Source organism: Bos indicus x Bos taurus, chromosome 1 (genome assembly GCF_003369695.1).
Source record: "Bos indicus x Bos taurus breed Angus x Brahman F1 hybrid chromosome 1, Bos_hybrid_MaternalHap_v2.0, whole genome shotgun sequence".
Taxonomy (NCBI): Eukaryota; Metazoa; Chordata; class Mammalia; order Artiodactyla; family Bovidae; genus Bos; species Bos indicus x Bos taurus.
In genome coordinates this window covers 21,066,440-21,089,658 of record NC_040076.1, presented here as the reverse complement: position 1 = coordinate 21,089,658, position 23,219 = coordinate 21,066,440, and the positions used below count along the sequence as shown (strand labels likewise).

Genomic DNA, 23,219 nt, shown 5'->3' with positions numbered 1-23,219 from the left:
ACTGATGCTGAAGCTGAAACTCCAGTACTTTGGCCACCTGATGCAAAGAACTGACTCATTTGCAAAAACCTTGATGCTGGGAAAGATTGAAGGCGGAAGGAGAAGGGGACAACAGAGGGTGAGGTGGTTGGTTGGCATCATTGACTCAATGGACATGAGTTTGAGTAAACTCTAGGAGTTTGTGATGGACAGGGAGGCCTGGCGTGCTGCAGTCCTTGGGGTCGCAAAGAGTCGGACATGACTGAGCAACTGAACTGAACTAACATAACATACTGCAATTTTGAACACATTAGCTTTTAGCACCCTGATGTTCCATGATGCCTTGGAGTGAAAGAAGACCTCCCTCCACATGAAACAGTTTTCATGCAAAATGGAGTGATATGACTCCCAAGTACTAATGGCCAATTTTACTCAAGAGACACTGTAGTGTTTAATTGGGGATGGAGGGGTAGAATGGCATAGAAGAGGAAGAGGAATTGGGGGAAAATTAATACAGTATCAGAAGCTTCCCTTTTAATCTTCCAGGAAGGAGAAATATAAATCAGCTAACCTTCAGTTAATTGAGTGCTTAAGATCATTCAACATCAAACTGTTTGATTATGCACAAAAAAGGGCATGATTTTTGTTGTATCTTGTGAAATATACTCATTGCCACACAGAGGCACCCAGATGAGTCAGATCACATGGATATGCAGATTGAAAGAGAGGGAATGAAGGAAAAATGTTCAGAACTGGAACTCCACTTGAAGTGTATTTATAGATCACTGCTCAAGTCTGACATCAACAGTAGAGCCGTTGGCTACTGTAGGCACACACACAGCTTCAGTCCTTTGCATGTTGCTCTGAAAGACAACTTTACATTATTTTTGATTTGGAGCCAGAAGTTCTTCCTTGTTTTCTAGAAATAATTTATCTTTTGAATGATTGTAATCACAGTCATCATCATTGTAGTGGTAAGAACTAGCACTTATTAAGCACTTACAGTAAGTACTAGGTGCTATTCTAAGTACTTTGTGTGGCTAACTCCTCCTCCGAGTAACTTTGAAGTAGGTGTTATTTTTATCCACCTTTTAAAGGGTAAGGAGAAACAGAGAGGTTAAAATGACTTGCTGAAGATCACATAGTTAACATGTGGAGGAGCTTGGAATAGAAACCAAGCAGCCTGCTCCCAGTACCACACATAATTTCTGCTTTTACTGGAAGCTTTGCTTCAGCTTTTTCCTGCATCAGGAAAATAATCAACCAGTACTGTTAGGAGCATTTTAAAGCGTGGTTTATGAAGCTGCTCTTAAGTAGCTGGAAAGGAAGCAAAAATGTCGTACCTCAATTTTTATGATTATGACATTTAGATGATTGCCAGTCCATCCTTTTTTCTGCTAAATATGACAATCATTCCACGTCTATTTTCAGAAATGGCCTTTCCCATTCTGTATCACTTGAGTCTGGGGTTAGACCTATTACCTTGTTCAGGGCAAATTTGGGGAATTCACTTAAATTTTTTTTTAAAACTTAGGAAACATGTAGAATATGTTTAATTAAATAAACATAAAAAATTAAAGTAGTGTCCACATTTCCTTTGAGCTGTGTGACCACTTTTTTTTTTTTTTAAACTTGTTTCAGTTACCAGTATCTGGGGAAGAAAACAGTGTACTTAAATCTTAATTGTTGCTCAGCATAAATTTGTAAAATGTTTAATAATGGGTTGACTATCTCAGCATTATACTGACGCAGAGTCTACTTTTGGGAGCCACAATGTCGTTGATTGATTTTTAGCACTTTTATATTGAGAATTTCTTTGTATGTTCAAAGTAAGTGACCTTCAAGTTGTATAGATCCCTGCTGCATTCAGTTTATCATTATTATCATATGAGGGAGTATATGGAAAGCATTTGGTACATTTCTTGGCACTTAGTCTTCAATAAATGTTAGCCATTGTTATTAAAATTGTTTTATGTCTGGTTTGTCACAAACTGTAGACTATGTTGGGAGAAGGCAATGGCACCCCACTCCAGTACTGTTGCCTGGAAACTCCTGTGGACAGAGGAGCCTGGTGGGCTGCAGTCCATGGGGTCGCTAAGAGTCAGACAGGACTGAGGAACTTCACTTTCACTTTTTACTTGCATGCATTGGAGAAGGAAATGGCAACCCACTCCAGTGTTCTTGCCTGGAGAATCCTATGGACGGAGAAGCCTGGTAGGCTGCAGTCCATGGGGTCACACAGAGTCAGACACGACTGAAGCGACTTAGCAGCAGCATCAGCAGTAGCAGCAGTAGACTATGTTAAACTCTTGTTTTGGATGAGTCATTTAAGAGTCTAATGACAGTTTTGATAGGTAACAAAGTTTAAAATGTGCACTCCTACCGTTTTCTCTCCTCAAAGGCTGTTAGAAGTGGAGTTGGGCTGAATTGTTCCAGTTGCTCAGACATCAGATTGTGGGATCATCCTGGTCTTTCTCTTTTTATCCCTCCCCACATTTGATATGATAGCAAATAATATTGGGCTCTGCTTCTGCCGATTCTCTCATAGTCTGTTCCCCACATATACCCACAGTAATCCTTTTAAAATGTTTCTGTCCAAAACCTTCTACTGGCTTCCAGTTAAACTTTGTAAACTAAGTTTCTGAAGGCTTCCACAGTATTATGTGTTCTGGCCTTTGATACAAAGATAGCTTCATTATTAATACCTGGATTTCATAATGTGGTTTCAGTTAGCAGTCATAGAGCTAATGTTGTTTTTATTGATAACTGTAGAGAGAATATAGAGATAACTGGGCAAGTTTCTCTCATGAATTTGCTGTCAAAATTTTTAGAATATTATTTATGTGTTTAATTTGGGTAGAATTTTCATCTCCACAGTATTCTGGAGTTCTCTGTGTCTCTCTATCAAGCTTTCAGGCCACTGATGCTGTTTTCTTATGAGTCGGATATTTGCTTGTTAATTTGCCTCTAAGTAGGCATTCAGCACGAACCTCATTCCATAGTTCATCAGGCACTCTTATCTATCAGCTCTAGGCCCTTAAATCTATTTCTCACTTCCACTGTATAATCATAAGGGATTTGATTTAGACCTGTATGGTCTAGTGGTTTTCCCTACTTTCTTCAATTTCAGTCTGAATTTGGCAATAAGGAGTTCATGATCTGAGCCATGCAAAAAAAGCAAAATGGCTGTCTGGGGAGGCCTTACAAATAGCTGTGAAAAGAAGAGAAGTGAAAAGCAAAGGAGAAAAGGAAAGATATGAGCATCTGAATGCAGAGTTCCAAAGAATAGCAAGAAGAGATAAGATATCTGTGGCGGGTTCATTTTGATATTTGGCAAAACTAATACAATTATGTAAAGTTTAAAAATAAAATAAAATTTAAAAAAAATTTTTTTTAAAAATTAAAAAAAAAAAAAGAAAGCCTTCCTCAGCGATCAATGCAAAGAAATAGAGGAAAACAACAGAATGGGAAAGACTAGAGATCTCTTCAAGAAAATTAGAGATACCAAGGGGACATTTCATGCAAAGATGGGCTCGATAAAGGACAGAAATGGTAGAGACCTAACAGAAGCAGAAGATATTAAGAAGAGGTGGCAAGAGTACACAGAAGAACTGTACAAAAAGATCTTCATGACCCAGATAACCAATATGGTGTGATCACTCATCTAGAGCCAGACATCCTGGAATGTGAAGTCAAGTGGGCCTTAGAAAGCATTACTACAAACAAAGCGAGTGGAGGTGATGGAATTCCAGTTGAGCTATTTCAAATCCTGAAAGATGATGCTGTGAAAGTGCTGCACTCAATATTGCAGCAAATTTGGAAAACTCAGCAGTGGCCACAGGACTGGAAAATGGCAGTTTTCATTCCAATCCCAAAGAAAGGTAATGCCAAAGAATGCTCAAACTACCACACAATTGCACTCATCTCACACACTAGTAAAGTAATGCTCAAGATTATCCAAGCTAGGCTTCAGCAATATGTGAACTGTGAACTTCCAGATGTTCAAGCTGGGTTTAGAAAAGGCAGAGGAACCAGAGATCAAATTGCCAACATCTGCTGGATCATCGAAAAAGCAAGAGAGTTCCAGAAAAACATTTATTTCTGCTTTATTGACTGTGCCAAAGCCTTTGACTGTGTGGATCACAAGAAACTGTGGAAAATTCTGAAAGAGATGGGAATACCAGACCACCTGACCTGCCTCTTGAGAAACCTATATGCAGGTCAGGAAGCAACAGTTAGAAGTGGACATGGAACAACAGACTGGTTCCAAATAGGAAAAGGAGTACATCAAGGCTGTATATTGTCACCCTGCTTATTTAACTTACATGCAGAGTACATCATGAGAAACGCTGGACTGGAAGAAACACAAGCTGGAATCAAGATTGCCGGGAGAAATATCAATAACTTCAGATATGCAGATGACACCACCCTTATGGTAGAAAGTGAAGAGGAACTAAAAAAGCCTCTTGATGAAAGTGAAAGAGGAGAGTGAAAAAGTTGGCTTAAAGCTCAACATTCAGAAAACGAAGATCATGGCATCCGGTCCCATCACTTCATGGCAAATAGATGGGGAAACAGTGGAAACAGTGTCAGACTTTATTTTTTTTGGATCCAAAATCACTGCAGATGGTGACTGCAGCCATGAAATTAAAAGACGCTTACTTCTTGGAAGAAAAGTTATGACCAACCTAGATAGCATATGCAAAAGCAGAGACATTACTTTGCCAACAAAGGTCTGTCTGTTCAAGGCTATGGTTTTTCCTGTGGTCATGTATGGATGTGAGAGTTGGACTATAAAGAAAGCTGAGTGCCGAAGAATTGATGCTTTTGAACTGTGGTATTGGAGAAGACTCTTAAGAGTCCCTTGGACTGCAAGGAGATCCAACCAATCCATTCTGAAGGAGATCAGCCCTGGGATTTCTTTGGAGGGAATGATGCTGAAACTGAAACTCCAGTACTTTGGCCACCTCATGCAAAGAGTTGACTCATTGGAAAAGACTCTGATGCTGGGAGGGACTGGGGGCAGGAGGAGAAGGGGACGACAGAGGATGAGATGGCTGGATGGCATCACTGACTCGCTGGACGTGAGTTTGAGTGAACTCCGGGAGTTGGTGATGGACAGGGAGGCCTGGCGTGCTGCGATTCAGGGGGTCGCGAAGAGTTGCACATGACTGAGCAACTGAACTGAACTGAACTGAGGCATTCAGCATAAATATTAAAGACAGTATCTGTTGTTATTCTTGTTTGCTGAAGTACTATTTTAAATATTTGTTTTTCACTGTTTCAGATAGTAAGTTCCAGAAAACATTTTTTAGTTTGTTCATTTGCTCCGAAGTATAAGTTTATGATTGGACTTTTGTTAAGCAAATAAAAAAAATAATGGAAAACAAATTATTTATAGAATTGATGTTTGCATTATATTAGTTTTAATTAATAGATAAAGGAATTATGGTTGATATAGTATACTATGTTTACAGTGAATTTATATTGTGAAATTAAGAATGACGTATAATTTTAAGTCTGAAAATGATTTTTACTGTTAGAGTTGTTATGGAGAAAATTACATAAATCATATGCAAATGTATACTTACTCCAAAATATTTGATGTTCTGTTCTTGATACTTGAAGGATAGTAATGGAAACTTGGAGCTAGCAGTGGCTTTCCTTACTGCAAAGAATGCCAAGACCCCTCAGCAGGAGGAGACAACTTACTACCAAACAGCGCTTCCTGGCAATGACAGATACATCAGTGTGGGCAGCCAAGCGGACACAAGTAAGGTTACTTCTCTTTCTTAATATTTTAATCAGAATGTAATTAAAACTTTTGTTTGGGGCTGTATTTTGTTTAAGCAGAGGTGAAGGACAAAAAAACGTATGACTTTAGCTTTGGCTCTTCTTGTAGTTGAAAGGTGCATATGTTTTTATTAGCTACTGTATTTTTTTCCAGTTTGGAGGTAAAAGATTATATTTAAGTTATATATTCTTTCATAAAACATTTCGTATAGTATTGTTTTAAAATATGGAACATCCAAAGGTGTTATTTATTAAAAATTTCTAGAATTTTAAATAGGGCACAGTTATTTGTTTTATAGATGTTAAATGTTGGTAGAGACCTTAGTATTATTTTTGAAGATAAAGTATTTTTTTAATTACTGGTATGATTTATTGTTTAACAGAATTTTCCTTCCCTCAACTCCAACCCCTCTCCAAAATAAAGATCTTGGAAGACAGTTTATACAGCAGAACAAAATAAATAAACATGCATATACAGAAAATTTTACACAGGACTCTAACTTTTCTTCGTAATATGAATAATTAATGCTTATATAGCCGAGTTTTTTTATTTCCATCTCATTATGATATAGTAACTGCATGATATAAAATGTAGGTATTTCTGTGCATTCAGGATTTGAAAAGTGTGGTTACTAACTTGTCCTTAAAGAGAATTTTTTGGTTTTGTTTATAAATGTTCTTAAAGTTAGAAAACAGCCAGAAAGTTCCCATTCATATAGATGTTTATAGCTACTGATTGGCATTAAATGCTGTTTAATGTTGTTGATAAAATATTTTAATCTCAGAATTTCAAGGTAATCTTAGTATTTTTGCTCCACAAATGGTCTTGTGTCTCCAAAGCTGAGATACTCCTATCTCACACAGATAATAGGTGATGGCAGAAGCTTTGTATAAGACAGACTCAATTGCTATGTCCAAGTTCAAGACAAACTGTGTTTTGGCTCCTACCTACATCTCTAACTTCATTTTCCATTGTTTTCCTCTTCTCACTTTACACTGTAGTAATGGAAAATAGCTTGGAAGTTCTCATCCACACAATGCTATTTAATTTCTCCTGTCATTACACATGTTACTTCTGTCTGGAATCCCCTCTGGCCTTCACCACCAGTCTGATTTCTTCTGGGGCTCTAAGACATTGCTCAGGAACTGCTGGCTTGAGAGTATTTTGTCTAGCTTCTATGTTAAACTGAGTGCTTCTAACACCCAGAGTGTACTTCTGTCTTATTGAGTACTGTGTTATTTTGAAATTATTTGCTGTGCCTTTCTTGCATACCAAACTGTAAACTTAACAGGGCAATAGAGTGTCTGTAGTCCCACCATTATACTAGGATGTCATGGTTTCTCAAAAAAGTGCTTGTTGAATTATTTTTGATAATATGTATAAAAAAGCCATTTTGAAACCAATGAAAGTTCTCTTGAACAAGATTGAGAAACTTGTTACAAGAAGTTAGAAAAAAGATAGTGGTATAAGTAGAGAAGGAATTAATATGTGAGAATAACACTTCATATCTTTTAAGGTTCTGAGACTTGGGAGGAAAATGAAATTAAGTAGAAAAAGGAAAAAGGATTTTGACTGAAGACAGCTGGTTAAGGTGAAAGAAACAGGAAATTGAGTAGACATGGTTCCGAGTTCTAGTGGAAAGGACGGAACGATTGTAGAGTGATAGCTGTCAACTCTTAATACAGATGGTAGACTTTGTGACATGAGACAACATATGCAGAGAAGAATTAGGATTATAAGAGTGTCATCAGAAAGATACCCTATTTGTTGTGTGAAAATTAGAAAATGTTCTTTAAGCCACATGTTAACACCTGTTTTAGAATTTTGACAAGGAGTAGTGAAAATGTTATGGACAAAATGAAAGATTTGAATAGGTGTTCTTAGGGAGAAAGCAACCTGATTTTAGCAAGTGTGTTAATTGAAAAAACAGAATTTGTATGTGTGAGTATATGTGTAGCTCTTGAAAAGTATGCACTAAGTACTTTTATATTCCCCTTGAAAGAAATTACAGAGAGGTGGAGTTTCTGGTTTCATCTCATTGATTATCTTACTGAACAAATTGCTTGTTTTAATTTCTTTATTGATAACTGAGCTATCCTTCTAACCAGAATGCTAACTCATATTTAATAATTGAATAATTTGTATAGTATATTCATAAAGTTGGTTTGAGATTATTGAGAAAAAAATTGTAAAAATATAGTGAGGTGATTGTACTATAATAGTATCAGTATCAAAGTGGGAAAATATAGCTTATGAGGTAAAAATAATTTTTTTCCATTTTACAACTTACATCTTTAAAAAATTTTTAAGGACGACTGTCTTTAGGAAATAGTCTTGATTCAGCATTTAAATTTAGTCATGTCATAATAGTATTACATGGTTTAAAACTTAGAAAGTAAGTAAATGTCATGCATTCAGCAGATTCTTTAAATTACTATGCTATAATTGCTGAGGAAAAATGAAATCTCTTGTTTATTTTTAATTCTTGGAAGGAGTGGTTAAATATGGGAAGGACAGAAAATAAATGTAAGTGAATATATATATTTAAATGCAGACCTCTTCTTAAATAAAAGTGTAAGTGCTAAAGGAGTGTGGAATGTTGGAGTGATCAGAGTGTGAGGAAATTTTCAAGGGATTGTTCTAGATGAAAAACTCTTTTTGAGCATTTTCTCAATTGTATGTGAAATGCCTTGTTACTTGAAAATTGACCATCAGTTCAGTTCAGTTCAGTCGTTCAGTCATGTCTGACTCTTTGCGACCCCACGAATCGCAGCATGCCAGGACTCCCTGTCCATCACCAACTCCCGGAGTTCACTCAAACTCACGTCCATTGAGTCGGTGATGCCATCTAGCCATCTCATCCTCTGTTGTCCCCTTCTCCTCCTGCCCCCTATCCCTCCCAGCATCAGTGTCTTTTCCACTGAGTCAACTCTTCGCATGAGGTGGCCAAAGTACTGGAGTTTTCAGCTTTAGCATCATTCCTCCCAAAGAACAGCAGAAAGTGAAGAGGAACTAAAAAGCCTCTTGATGAAAGTGAAAGAGGAGAGTGCAAAAGTTGGCTTAAAGCTCAACATTCAGAAAATTAAGATCATGGCATCTGGTCCCATCACTTCATGGGAAATAGATGGGGAAACAGTGGAAACAGTGTCAGACTTTATTTTTTGGGGCTCCAAAATCACTGCAGATGGTGATTGCAGCCATGAAATTAAAAGACGCTTACTCCTTGAAAGGAAAGTTATGACCAACCTAGATAGCATATTCAAAAGCAGAGACATTACTTTGCCAACAAAGGTCTGTCTAGTGAAGGCTATGGTTTTTCCAGTAGTCATCTATGGATGTGAGAGTTGGACTGTGAAGAAAGCTGAGTGCCGAAGAATTGATGCTTTTGAACTGTGGTGTTGGAGAAGACTTGAGAGTCCCTTGGACTGCAAGGAGATCCAACCAGTCCATTCTAAAGAAGATTGGTCCTGGGTGTGCTTTGGAAGGAATGATGCTTGAACTTAATTCTTTCAAATAATGGCAAGGGTTTTTGTTTTTTCAGTTTCTTCTCTCTCTCTCTCTTCTGTTTTTAAGTGTAAAATCTGTTATAAACAGGGCTAAGGCGTAAACAAACCTTGGTAACTTTTTGTCATCTATTGGTTTTAGTGCTGATAAAACATTTATGTTTTGAAATAAAAGTCTGTAATGCTAAATACATAATGGTTCCTTGTTATAAACTAGAGTAAAACTTGTAACTAAAGGTCTTTTTTAGAAGAACTAAACACGTGTTTTTTTGATGACTAGAAAAATTTAGTTTTCAAATTAATATTCCATAGAAGTCACATTTGGGGTTGTAGGGAAATTTTCATATACCCAAGTATATCAGAAAAGAAAGAAAATTATGTCATTTGAGAGGAGAACATATTTGTGAACGCAATGTTTGTGAACTTTAATATTGAAGAAGTAATTACGTTTTCAGTAGTTGGTAGTGCAATTATTGGCCTCGGTGTATTTTTACTTTTCATTTTTGAGAGAAAAAGGAAACATTTCAAGGAAAGCTTGTACTCTGCATAATAAGGAATTAAGAATTATTATTTTGGTAACATTCCAAGCTGTAAATAAATACTGCTGGTTTCCGGGGGGAAAAAAAAACAAAAAACTTTTTTGTAGTACTGTTAGCATATAGTTGAGGCACATTTTTAAATTACTTTTATCCCCTGTTTAGACTGTATATTGTGAATTGTCAAATGAGTGCCTCCTGCCTCCAGCTTAAATGAGAAGTGAAATGATTGTGTTAGGAATTTTGCAATTAAAAATGCAAAGAGGACTAGGAAACAGTGCAAGATACTGAGATATCATAGGTATATTTAATAATCAGAGAAGAGAATGTGTGAAGTTTTTGTGTCATGACAAACTCTGTCATAGACATGACCATATAACACTTTTGCCCAATTTGAAATCAAATAGTAATATTCTTTCTTTCTTGATCATTAAATTCTTTTGAACTTTTTTAAAACAGGAAAAAAACAGTATATGCCCACCAGAACAAGATGTGCTACAATTGAGCAATCAAAGTATGGATCAAAAGATAAGAGGGATTTGGGTAGGTAATTTTAACATAGAAAATAATGCCACATATTGACTTAAGTTTTAGAGAAATTAGTATGACACGCTGGAGTGAGTGTTAAGTGGTAGACCTTTCACAAATTTAGAAGCATTGTATTTTTTTAAAAAATGCTGTATTTCTTTTTACAGAAGAACTTGAATTGTTTGGTAAGGATTGCACAGAAAGTGAGAAACATGTTGAAGTTCTGTCCCAGAACTCTAGTCTTAGTTATATTGCTTGACTAGTCTAAAATTGATTTTTTATTTTTATTTTTTAGATTTAAAGCAAAAATTATAAACAGATTCCAGTCTAGTCTTCTTAACCCTGCTGAGGGTGAATCATTTATGTTGAGAAGTTTTAGGATTTACCAATTGAACACTGATAATTTTTCCCATTCACCAAATTTGTTAAGCAACTGCAGAAAGAAAAAAGTGAAATAGAAGTTAAATCTCTGTAGAGATTTCTAATGCATAATGCATGATTCACCAAAAGTCAGTTAAGCCGAAAAATGAGATCTACAGTGGTATGCAAATAACTTGTAGCTGATTAGGTGCAGTTAGGCATACATTCTGTGTTAGACATACACTGTAGAATTGCTTGCATAACTTTTATTTTCTGTAATTTTAGGACAAAATTATAGCTATGGCATTTGCACTTTTTGTTGACTAATACAGAATGATAATTTTTGCTTTTTCCAAGTCAGAAAACATGATGAAATAGATGACAAACTCAGGGTATGCCTCCTTTATTATCCCTTTTCTTAACAGTGCTGCCGTTATAAATTTAGCAGCAACTATTAAAAACAGAGCAAGACTGTTTAGAACTGAGTTGTTAATACAGTTGCCAGTAGTTACATGTGGCAACTTAAATTTAACATCAATTTAAATAATCCTGAAGCTCAGTTTTTCTGTTGCCATAGATACATTTAAAATGGGCAGTAGTCATCAACATGCAACTAGTGGCTACTGTATTGGGCTGTGTGGATAATAGTACATTTCCACCATCACAGGAAGTTTTATTGGACATCACTGTTTTGGAGAATCTGAGTTTAGCAACGATAAGGTTGGAAAAGAATGGGAGAGTGCAGTGAGCAGCACAATTTCTATTATGTCTTCATGCTTTTAAGTATTCTTTTAACATGACACCTTATTATGCTATTTTTCCTTTATCTGGAGAAGTTTTCAGTGGATGAAGTATATATTCTCAAGTATTCTAACTAGTGCCACTATGAAGATCACTCATTAATTTTTATTTCTATTCCAGTCTAGATATTAACCTTTATTTGCTTAACAGATATTTATTGATTTCCTAATACAAATCAAGTACGCTTTTAGACCATTAAAAATATCAAGAAGTTAACATCCCCCTATGCATTAACATAGGGGGAAGACTGATGGTAAATAGTAAATAAAAAATGTCTGGTAGTAGTAAGTTTATGAAGAACAACAGAGCAGGGTAGAAGGACAGAGGGTGACAGGGATGGGTTTGTAGTTCAGACACAGGGTGTGGTATTTTAGATGGAGGGTTGGGTGGTGAATGTCTCACTTATACAGATGCCTCAGGAAGAGAGGGGCTGAACCTCCAGGAAATCTGAGGGAAGTGTGCCCCAGGCTGGGGCCTTGAGGCAGGAGTGTTTTTGGCTCAGGAGGTGAGTGGTGAGGACAGCAACCGCTGTTGAAGCAGAGTGAGGCTGAGAATGGTCTTTTCCTCATTTCCATTCACCTGCTTACGATCTCTCTCTTCATCTTTGCTTTTTACTTTCAAGGGCATCCCCTTCCTTTTGGTGGCTCAGTGATTTTTTTTTTTTTGGTCCCGTCCAGCTTTTCCTCATCTCCCAGAACCACCGTGTAGTTTGCAGTTCTGTCACTTTTTATGTGCCTGCTTTCCCCTTCAGTGTTTCTCTGTCAGTTTTTACGTGCCTACTTTTTCCTTCAGTTTGTCTGCCCTGGTACATATTCTTATTACAACTCTTCTCAAACACTTGTTCAGCGCTTTTAATTCTTGATTTCCCAAATGGTTCTTTCTATTCATATCACTTCTCTGCCTAGAAATCTTTGCTGATGGTAAGTATAAGTTTGGCTTGTTAAAAAAAAAAAAAGAAAAAAAAAGAAAAATGTTTCCCCTAGGGTTAGCCTTATGTAGGTGAGGAAAATAATGAAAGAACTTTCTTCCCACCTAAATCAAAATCTTACATTGTAGATGTAACTACAATCTTACAGACATTGTAGTTCAATTAGATTATGGGCTAAATTGGCTCTTCTGAACTAACTTGGATTCCTTATGCCATTTTATGTACCATTTCATGAGAAAATGAATTATGAATGATAAATAATGTATACATTTGAAGTCTAATTTATTGTTGATGGCCCTCTGTATTTTGGAGTTAGCAGAGAAATGTTTGGTAGTTGGTGTGTAAGTTTTTAGAAGGATTTATTAAGGTGAATGTTATGTTTTGATGTATAAATTTCTGACTTTACAGGAAAAAAATGTTTTATTTTGGGCAGTCTTGAAATGTTGGCGAGTACTGTTCATAGGTTTTTGTACTGTGATTTTTCTGCAGTGTTACTCAGCTGACACTTGTGCTCTTGAATTTGGTTCATATTTATTCTAATAATGAAGAGAGGATTGGTTGAAAGAAAGTGTAGTGTTGTACCAAGGTTGTCCCTTGGCATTGGATGGAATTTTTTACAAAGGCTAAATTTTTGTAATTTACTTTTGCCAATTAGAAATCGTTTACTACTAAAGCTTGTTGAGTGGTTTCAAATCATAAAAGATGATGCTGTGAAAGTGCTGCACTCAATATGCCAGAAATTTGGAAACTCAGCAGTGGCCACAGGACTGGAAACGGTCAGTTTTCATTCCAATCCTAAAGAAAGGCAATGCCAAAGAATGTTCAAACTACCGCACAATTGTACTCATCTCACAGGCTAGTAAAGTAATGCTCAAAATTCTCCAAGCCAGGCTTCAGCAATACGTGAACCGTGAACTTCTTGATGTTCAAGCTGGTTTTAGAAAAGGCAGAGGAACCAGAGACCAAATTGCCAACACCTGCTGGATCATGGAAAAAGCAAGAGAGTTCCAGAAAAACATCTATTTCTGCTTTATTGACTATGCCAAAGCCTTTGACTGTGTGGATCACAATAAACTGGAAAATTCTGAAAGAGATGGGAATACCAGACCACCTGACCTGCCTCTTGAGAAACCTATGTGCAGGTCAGGAAGCATAGGACATAGGACATAGGACATAGGACAACAGACTGGTTCCAAATAGGAAAAGGAGTACGTCAAGGCTGTATGTTGTCACCCTGCTTATTTATATGCAGAGTACATCATGAGAAACACTGGGCTGGAGGAAGCACAAGCTAGAATCAAGATTGCTGGGAGAAATATCAATAACCTTAGATATGCAGATGACACCATCCTTATGGCAGAAAGTGAAGAAGAACTAAAGAGCCTCTTGATGAAAGTGAAGGAAGAGAATGAAAAAGTTGGCTTAAAGCTCAACATTCAGAAAACGAAGATCATGGCATCCGGTCCCATTACTTCATGGCAAATAGATGGGGAAACAGTGGAAACAGTATCAGACTTTATTTTTTTGGGCTCCAAAATCACTGCAGATAGTGATTGCTGCCATGAAATTAAAAGACGCTTACTCCTTGGAAGAAAAGTTATGACCAACCTAGACAGCATATTAAAAAGCAGACATTACTTTACCAACAAAGGTCCATCTATTCAAGGCTATGGTTTTTCCAGTAGTCATGTATGGATGTGAGAGTTGACCTATAAAGAAAGCTGAGCACTGAAGAATTGATGCTTTTGAACTGTGGTGTTGGAGAAGACCCTGGAGAGTCCCTTGGACTGCAAGGAGATCCAACCAATCCATTCTGAAGGAGATCAGTCCTGAGTGTTCATTGGAAGGACTGATGTTGAAGCTGAAACTCCAGTACTTTGGTCACCTGGTGTGAAGAGCTGACTCATTTGAAAAGACCCTGATGCTGAGAAGGATTGAAAGCAAAAGGAGAAGGGACGTCAGAGGATGGGATGGTTGGATGGCATCACTGATTCAATGGACATAAGTTTGAGTAAACTCCGAGAGTTAGTGATGGACAGGGAGGCCTGGCGTGCTGCAGTCCATGGGGTCGCAAAGAGTTGGACACGAATGAGCGGCTGAACTGAACTGAAAGCATGTTCTGTTCCTTTTTTGAAGAAGCACGGAAGAAAATCATAGAGGATTATTTTCCATTGTGAAATTGATAGCTCATTACATATTTTACAGAAATCATTCTACTAAACTCTAGAAAGAGATTAAATTTAGGATCAATCATTATTAAAATAACATTTTACTTTCTTAATATCTGTTCTTAAAATCATGTGTATTTGATATGCATGTAGGTTATAATAATTCAGTATTGCTGTATGGCTGTATGGTTCTAAAATAACCTATGGAAAGAAGAAGCTTTATGAAGATCATGGAGAAAATTATTGTAATTAAAGTGAAACTATACTAAACCTTCTCCATTGCTTAAAGGAGCAAATCTCAGAATTTCAATTAAGGACCGATAGTCTGGTCAGTCAGTCTTCCTAGCATTAAAGACTATAATTACTTTTTTCTTCCTCTGCTCACACTTAATTCCTCTGATACCAGATATGTGAGGTTGTTTTTCCCTATATATGACCAGTTCTATGACATCAGCTGGGTGTTTTACCATTCTGAAACCATTTACCTGAAGTGAGCAGCAGATGCCACAGGCTAAATTCTCCGTCCCACAAAACTCCTGCCTTAGACACCAGTCACAAGTAATGGGTCCCCAGGTTACCTGTGTTCTGTTTGACCTGAGTTCAAATTGGGAGTTCTCGTGACCCCCTCAAGTTTGATAATTTGCTATAATGGCTCACAACTCAGGGAAACACTTTTTATTAGTTTATTATATTAAAGGCTATGATAAAGGATGAACAGCCAGATGGAGAGGTGTATAGAGCACACCTCTGTAGTCTGGAAAAGTCCCAAGCCAGAAGTTTCTGCCTTGTGGAGTTGAGATGTACCACCCTCCCAGCATATGGATATGTTCATCAACCTGGAAGCTCTCCAGGCCTTGTACTTTGGGAATTTTTATGGCAGTTTCATGAAGTAGGCTTGATTGTTTGTTAACTTAATCTCCAGTCCCTCATATATATCTCCCTAGAGGATGGGACATGGGGCTCCAAGTTGCAAGCTTCTCATCATGACTTAGTCTTTCTGGCCCATCCTGAAGTCAGTCTGGAGCCCCCAAGAGTCATCTCTTTAGAACAAAAGATGCTCCTGTCACCTAGGAAATGCCAAGTGATATAGGAGCTTTTTGTCAGGAACTGGGTCAGAGACCAAGTATTAGAACAAAAGATGCTCCGAGGATCTTGCCTTGCTCTTTGGATTGACTTGTTAATCCATGCATGATTTAGTAACACAATGCATTGGTAATTTGGAAAAGATTTCCTTCCAAATGTTGGAAGAACATCTATATTATAAAACAAATAAAAATTGTTAATATCACTTGATTTCACCAGAAAAGCCTTATACTGGGAAGATATCACTCTCATAGTGATAGAAACAACTTTTCTGAACTTGCAACCTCTGCTTGAAAATTCTATAGTTATCATTGGCAGCAAATAGTCTCATTTGTTTTTCAAGTGACAGGCTGCCCTTTTTTTGAGAAAATGTCTGTCAAATACTGATGTCTGAATAATCATTGCTTGTAGTTTATCAGTTGTAATATCCAGTAAAAACAGTGCCCCATGAAGAAAATTCATTGAGTTCAACCTGCAGCTCAAGCAATGCACTAGTGTGTTTTTCTTTAGCAACAGCGTACTTTGCGTACATAACAGAACTACTGTGCATATGTTCAGTTTTGTCACATAGAGGTAAAGACCATGTGACACAATGTTTGAGATTTCATAAAATTAGTTTTTGCTTATTAAGGATTTAAGAGAGATTGGCTTTTTTTTTGAATTTGAGTTTTTTGAATTTGAGTGTGTATAGTTGTAATATAATGAATTGCTTATGTAACTTGATGCTGCTACCTTGATTTGTGCTAAGACACAGTGGTTTAATGCACTGTTGTTTTGCATAATCACTGTAAATGTGACCATAGTAGGAAAGACAGATAACATCATAACATTTTTTATGAGAGCATATTTTACTTAAGGAACCCCTTCCCTTATAGAGTCACTGGGGATCCCCAAGAATCCATGGATTACACTTGGGTACTGCTAGTATGGAGGGGAGACCACTGGATTTAATAATTTGAGGACTTAAATTTGAAGCCTGTCTACCTTTCTTTTATTCTTATAATATTAGATTTCATTTCTCACAACTTCAGTTATTTTGTTTATGAAATAGGATTAAAAGCATCTTGCCTTACTTTTTGCTTTTGTGTTTCTCGAGTTACGATTGCTGAATTATGAAAAGCTCGAAATATAACTTGTTGCTATTTCGAAGTGAGTTTCTGCTCTAGCCAGCTTAGTTTACTTGTCAGTTGTGAAACAGTAAACACTTTAGATAGTTTCAAAGAAGAAATTTAATACAGGGGACTAGATTGTTTAAAAAAAAAATTGGTGGGAGCATTGGAGGAAGGATCTCTAGCTCAGCTTTCTGAAATGACTCCCAGATTCTTGCAGGACTGGCCAGCCAGCAAAGCTACTCCATCTGCCACAGTCAGGGAGACAGTGAATCAGGAGACTGCCATGGGACAGTTGAGAACATAGCTTTATAGCTGTTGCCCAAGGAGAGCCAGCCAGGATTAAGTAACTGCCACTAAGCTGTGCCTGGACACTGGAGCACAGAGTCTGGTTACTACTTCTACTCTCTCTCTTGACATCCTCAAGCTGGAAGCTGGAAACTGGATTGCTACTGTGGGGCAGCCCACATCTGTTCAGTCATGCTGGAAAAAAAACAGCCAAAAGCCACAAGAGAGTGCCTTCCTCCTCATAGCTGCCTCTCACATCTCATGCTAGTATATTCGATTGGTGGAACCTAAATTTTATCCAAAACTAACTACAAGTGAATCAGGAAAATAGGTTGGTTGTTTTAATCTTTTCAGCTTCTGTGGTTGAAGAAAGCATACTAGGAAGATGAGACAGTGGAGTCTTGAGGGGTTAATTGATCAAGTCCTCCAAACCTGTTTGCTTCTTTGTGATTTTCAAGTTATTTTCTTTACTTTATTATTCTCTCTTTAGTCACCCAAGTTTTAGTCATTTTTAATGACCATGATCTCATTTTTGTGAGTCCATTTCATGCCTCTCTAGTTCTAGCTTCTTTAATCAATATTTCAGCTGGACTGAATGATGACACACACCGGTGACACCATCCATCTACAGCTGTGGTTTGATGGACTTGTAAACGAGACATATGAATCCTTTGGCCTGCTGACAGGTGTATCATTGCAGTTGTTATGTAACTCTGTTCCACATTTTACTTGATTGAATTTTTTTAGACCTGCCTGCAATGCTGGAGATCTGGGTTCAATCTCTAGGTTGGGAAGATACCCTGGAGAAGGGAACGGCTACCCACTCCAGTATTCTGGCCTGGAAAATTCCATGGACTATATAGTTCATAGGATCATGAAGAGTTGGACACGACTGAGTGACTTTCACTTTATTGCACTTTTGTAAGGTTTAATTATACTGTCTAAGGAATTAAAAAAAGTCTTCTAAATTGCCAACATCCGCTGGATCATCGAAAAAGCAAGAGGGTTCCAGAAAACATCTATTTCTGCTTTATTGACTATGCCAAAGCTTTTGACTGTGTGGATCACAAGAAACTGTGGAAAATTCTGAAAGAGATGGGAATACCAGACCACCTGACCTGCCTCTTGAGAAACCTGTATGCAGGTCAGGAAGCAGCAGTTAGAACTGGACACGGAACAACAGACTGGTTCCAAATAGGAAAAGGAGGACGTCAAGGCTGTATATTGTCACCCTGCTTATTTAACTTATATGCAGAGTACATCATGAGAAACGCTGGACTGGAAGAAGTACAAGCTGGAATCAAGATAGCCAGGAGAAATATCAATAACCTCAGATATACAGATGACACCACCCTTATGGCAGAAAGTGAAGAGGAACTAAAAAGCCTCTTGAGGAAAGTGAAAGTGGAGAGTGAAAAAGTTGGCTTAAAGCTCAACATTCAGAAAACGAAGATCATGGCATCCGGTCCCATCACTTCATGGGAAATAGATGGGGAAACAGTGGAAACGGTGTCAGACTTTATTTTTCTGGGCTTCAAAATCACTGCAGATGGTGACTGCAGCCATGAAATTAAAAGACGCTTACTCCTTGGAAGGAAAGTTAGGACCAACCTAGATAGCACATTCAAAAGCAGAGACATTCCTTTGCCAACAAAGGTCTGTCTAGTCAAGGCTAATGGTTTTTCCTGTGGTCATGTATGGATGTGAGAGTTGGACTGTGAAGAAGGCTGAGCGCCAAAGAATTGATGCTTTTGAACTGTGGTGTTGGAGAAGATTCTTAAGAGTCCCTTGGACTCCAACCAGTCTATCCTAAAGGAGATCAGCCCTGGGATTTCTTTGGAAGGAATGATGCTAAAGCTGAAACTCCAGTACTTTGGCCACCTCATGCAAAGAGTTGACTCATTGGAAAAGACTCTGATGCTGGGAGGGATTTGGGGCAAGGGGAGAAGAGGACGACGGAGGATGAGATGGCTGGATGGCATCACTGACTCGATGGACGTGAGTCTGAGTGAACTCTGGGAGTTGGTGATGGACAGGGAGGCCTGGTGTGCTGCGATTCATGGGGTCTCAAAGAGTCGGACACGACTGAGCGACTGATCTGATCTGATGGCCAACTGTTATTCCTAATATTTTTAGCGTTCTATAAGCTACTGTTTGGAGGAAAAAATGTATATAACAATAGAAGTAGACTTTTGAATCTGTTGATATATTTTTTTTATTACTAAGTATGATAAAATTTTTTAAGTAGTTAATATAACCCTTAGCTTGATGGGCTTCCCTTGTGGCTCAGCTCGTAAAGAATCTGCCTGCAATGCAGGAGACCTGGGTTTGATCTCTGGTTGGGCAGATCCCCTGGGGAAGGGAAAGGCTACCCATTCCAGTATTCTGGCCTGGAGAATTCCATGAACTGTATAGTCCATGGGATGGCAAAGAGTCAGACACGACTGAGGGACTTTCACTTCACTTTCAGATGGTAGGTCACTTTCAGACACCTTAGGTCCCACTCCTTACTCCTTTTTCTTGTTTCACTCTTGTAATACTCAGATTACAAAGGAAAAAAAAATTTTTAACATTTCTCAAATACAAATAAACAAAATGAATATAAAACTTGTCCAAAATACTACCCAGCATAATCCCAGCGATGCAAAGATAAGATAGTAACAGCTATACTTCTTTCTCTTTCTCATCCTATTGTTTTGTAATCCCTTACTTAGCAACATGTTATGGTTTGCCATTGTTTAAATGATAATAGAGGTATAATTGATCACTTTTGGGTTAAGGAAGTAGATCAATATATGTTGGGAAATTGGATTACAAGGCAGTTTTTCTGAATGTGGTAATAGTTGTAGACTTTATTCTTTTGAGAAAGAATACTTACAGCATCAAGACTATTTTATTTTCATTCGTTTCTATGCAAATTTTGATTTCTTTTTTGATTAAAGATCTCAACGTAAGACCAGAAACTATAAAACTCCTAGAGGAGAACATAGGCAAAACACTCTCTGACATACATCACAGCAGGATCCTCTATGATCCACCTCCCAGAATATTGGAAATAAAAGTAAAAATAAACAAATGGGACCTAATTAAACTTAAAAGCTTCTGCACATCAAAGGAAACTATTAGCAAGGTGAAAAGACAGCCTTCAGAATGGGAGAAAATAATAGCAAATGAAGCAACCGACAAACAACTAATCTCAAAAATATACAAGCAACTCCTACAGCTCAACTCCAGAAAAATAAATGACCCAATCAAAAAATGGGCCAAAGATCTAAATAGACATTTCTCCAAAGAAGACATACAGATGGCTAACAAACACATGAAAAGATGCTCAACATCACTCATTATCAGAGAAATGCAAATCAAAACCGCTATGAGGTACCATTTCACACCAGTCAGAATGGCTGCGATCCAAAAGTCTACAAATAATAAATGCTGGAGAGGGTGTGGAGAAAAGGGAACCCTCTTACACTGTTGGTGGGAATGCAAACTAGTACAGCCACTATGGAGAACAGTGTGGAGATTCCTTAAAAAACTGGAAATAGAACTGCCTTATGATCCAGCAATCCCACTGCTGGGCATACACACTGAGGAAACCAGAAGGGAAAGAAACACGTGTACCCCAATGTTCATCGCAGCACTGTTTATAATAGCCAGGACATGGAAGCAACCTAGATGTCCATCAGCAGATGAATGGATAAGAAAGCAGTGGTACATATACACAATGGAGTATTACTCAGCCATTAAAAAGAATACATTTGAATCAGTTCTAATGAGGTGGATGAAACTGGAGCCTATTATACAGAGTGAAGTAAGCCAGAAGGAAAAACATAAATACAGTATACTAACGCATATATATGGAATTTAGAAAGATGGTAACGATAATCCTGTATACGAGACAGCAAAAGAGACACTGATGTATAGAACAGTCTTATGGACTCTGTGGGAGACGGAGAGGGTGGGAAGATTTGGGAGAATGGCATTGAAACATGTGAAACGTCATGTATGAAACGAGGTGCCAGTCAAGGTTCAATGCATGATGCTGGATGCTTGGGGCTGGTGCACTGGGACGACCCAGAGGGATGGTGTGGGGAGGGGGGAGGGAGGAGGGTTCAGGATGGGGAACACATGTATACTAATTAAATAATTTTCTATTAAAGAAAAAAAAAAAAGAAAAAAAGAAAAAAACAAAACAAAACAAAAAAGACTATTTTATTTTATTCTCACTGAAGAAAACATTTCATTTAGTAATGTATATTTTCTTTTTGTGAAATGAAAACTTCTTTTTATAATTAAACAAAAAGCATAGAACAGAAAATAGAAAGCGAGAGATCCTTATACTTTTTTTTCCCCCTAATCCTCTTTCTCAAAATTAACCACTGTTAACAGCTTCATACATTCTTTCAGGCTTTAAAAGTGTATATAAGTATATATGGTCAATTGGGCTTCCCTGGTGGCTCACCAGTAAAGAGTCCACCTGCAATGTGGGAAACCTGGGTTCGATCCTTGGGTCAGGAAGATCCCCTGGAGGAGGTTGTGGCAACCAACTCCAGTATTTTTACCTGAAATCCTATGGACAGTGGAGCCTGGTGGGCCATGGTCCATATGGTTGCAAAAGAATTGAATATGACTTAGTGACTAAACAGCAACATGGTCAATTAGTTTCTGGAACATAACTTTGAGAGCTCAATTATTATACTTTGATAAATGTTTAGGTTATATGGACTAACTGCAACATGTGTATATGTGGGTTAACTTCAGAAAGCATAAATGTAAATGTTTAATTGTTGCTTTCAATTTTTGTTATTATAGAACCTGTTTTTAGCAGTCTTTCTCCTTATTAGCTTTTAATCAGAGACTTCATAGTATTGAGTCTTCTCTAATGAAAAATATTTATGCTCTTAATTTTATAGGGAAGAACATTAAATTGCAAAGTATAACCAATTTAAAATGTGTTTGCATTCTCTTTGGAGAGGTTCCTGTACAGAATTAAGTTGGTGCTGGGTTTGATTTGAAAGGGGGTATTGGGTATAAAATCTCCATTATGAATTACGTTTCATTTTGGTTGACTTAATTTTGAGAAACATAGTTTTGCTTTTCAGATGTGATTGATCTTACTGGAGATGATAAAGATGATCTTCAGAGAGCAATTGCCTTGAGTTTGGCGGAATCAAACAGGGCATTCAGGGAGACTGGAATAACTGATGAGGAGCAAGCCATTAGCAGGTAAAAATGCAATTTGTATAGATATAAGTACTATTTATAATAGAAATAATAATTAACTTTAACTTGAAGAGGCACACAGATGTACTTTATTATTCTAAATAAACTATTAGTAAACTTCAATATTGTTATATTTTATGTAACTAGAATGTTCATTGCATTTGAATCTTAGATTTAGTTTTGGAGTGGCATTTTGAGGCATTAAATTTAAGCATATATTTTAATATTACTTTGATTTTGTTTTTTTCTTCCTTAACTCCTTTTGGATCCATTGTCCAATTCAACTTACAGTCATTTATAGCAGGGATCAGCTGACTTTATGTGTAACATGCCAGTTGTAAATATTTTAGGCTTTGTTGGCCATCTGGTTTCTGTTGCAGTTTCTCAACTCTAGCGTTACAGTGTAAAAGCAGCCACTGGTAGTACATAATTTAATGAGTACAGTTGTGTTCCAGTAAATCTTGATTTACAAAAATGTAGACAGCCAGCTAGATTTGGCCCATGAGCCATAGTTTGCCCACTTCTGATCTTTAATATGATCAGAATAGGTTTTTTTTTTTTAAAGAAATGAGCAAGATTCCAAGATTGCATCTTTTGATTTAATTACCAAAGCTGTTTAGTTTGAAACAGTTTGATCCACCAAAGAATTAAGTAAGTTTGGTTTAAAAAAAAAAAAAAAAAACTTTAAATTATAACAGACAATAATCATCTACGCAACTCTTTGGAGCCAGGGGCAATTTAATCTTAATGTGGAAGAAATTTATCTTTGAAGAGGTTAAATGATTTTCCAAAGGTACTCAGCTAAGATGAGTCTTATGACTCCAGTGTTCTTTTCCCTGTTAACAGAGTTGTTTGGTAGCAGAATGTACCAGCTTTCTCACATAATTTCCCTTGACACAGTATTTAATAGTGTATTTCT

General features: G+C 37.2%; 1 protein-coding gene across 7 annotated transcripts in view; it reads left to right on the top strand.

Moving 5' to 3' along the window:
* The window catches only part of USP25 (ubiquitin specific peptidase 25), a 166,912-nt gene that overhangs the window by 26,566 nt on the left and 117,127 nt on the right, over positions 1–23,219 (top strand). For 3 of the 7 annotated variants that reach the window (XM_027547411.1, XM_027547232.1, XM_027547062.1), the window contains exons 3-5: positions 5,608–5,752; positions 10,272–10,355; positions 22,180–22,303. In XM_027547411.1, the coding sequence (XP_027403212.1) occupies positions 5,608–5,752; positions 10,272–10,355; positions 22,180–22,303 (353 nt within the window). Of the gene's footprint in view, positions 1–5,607; positions 5,753–10,271; positions 10,356–22,166; positions 22,304–23,219 lie in introns of all 7 variants that reach the window. The other 4 variants (XM_027547591.1, XM_027547320.1, XM_027547143.1 and 1 more) reach the window with 2 other exon arrangements.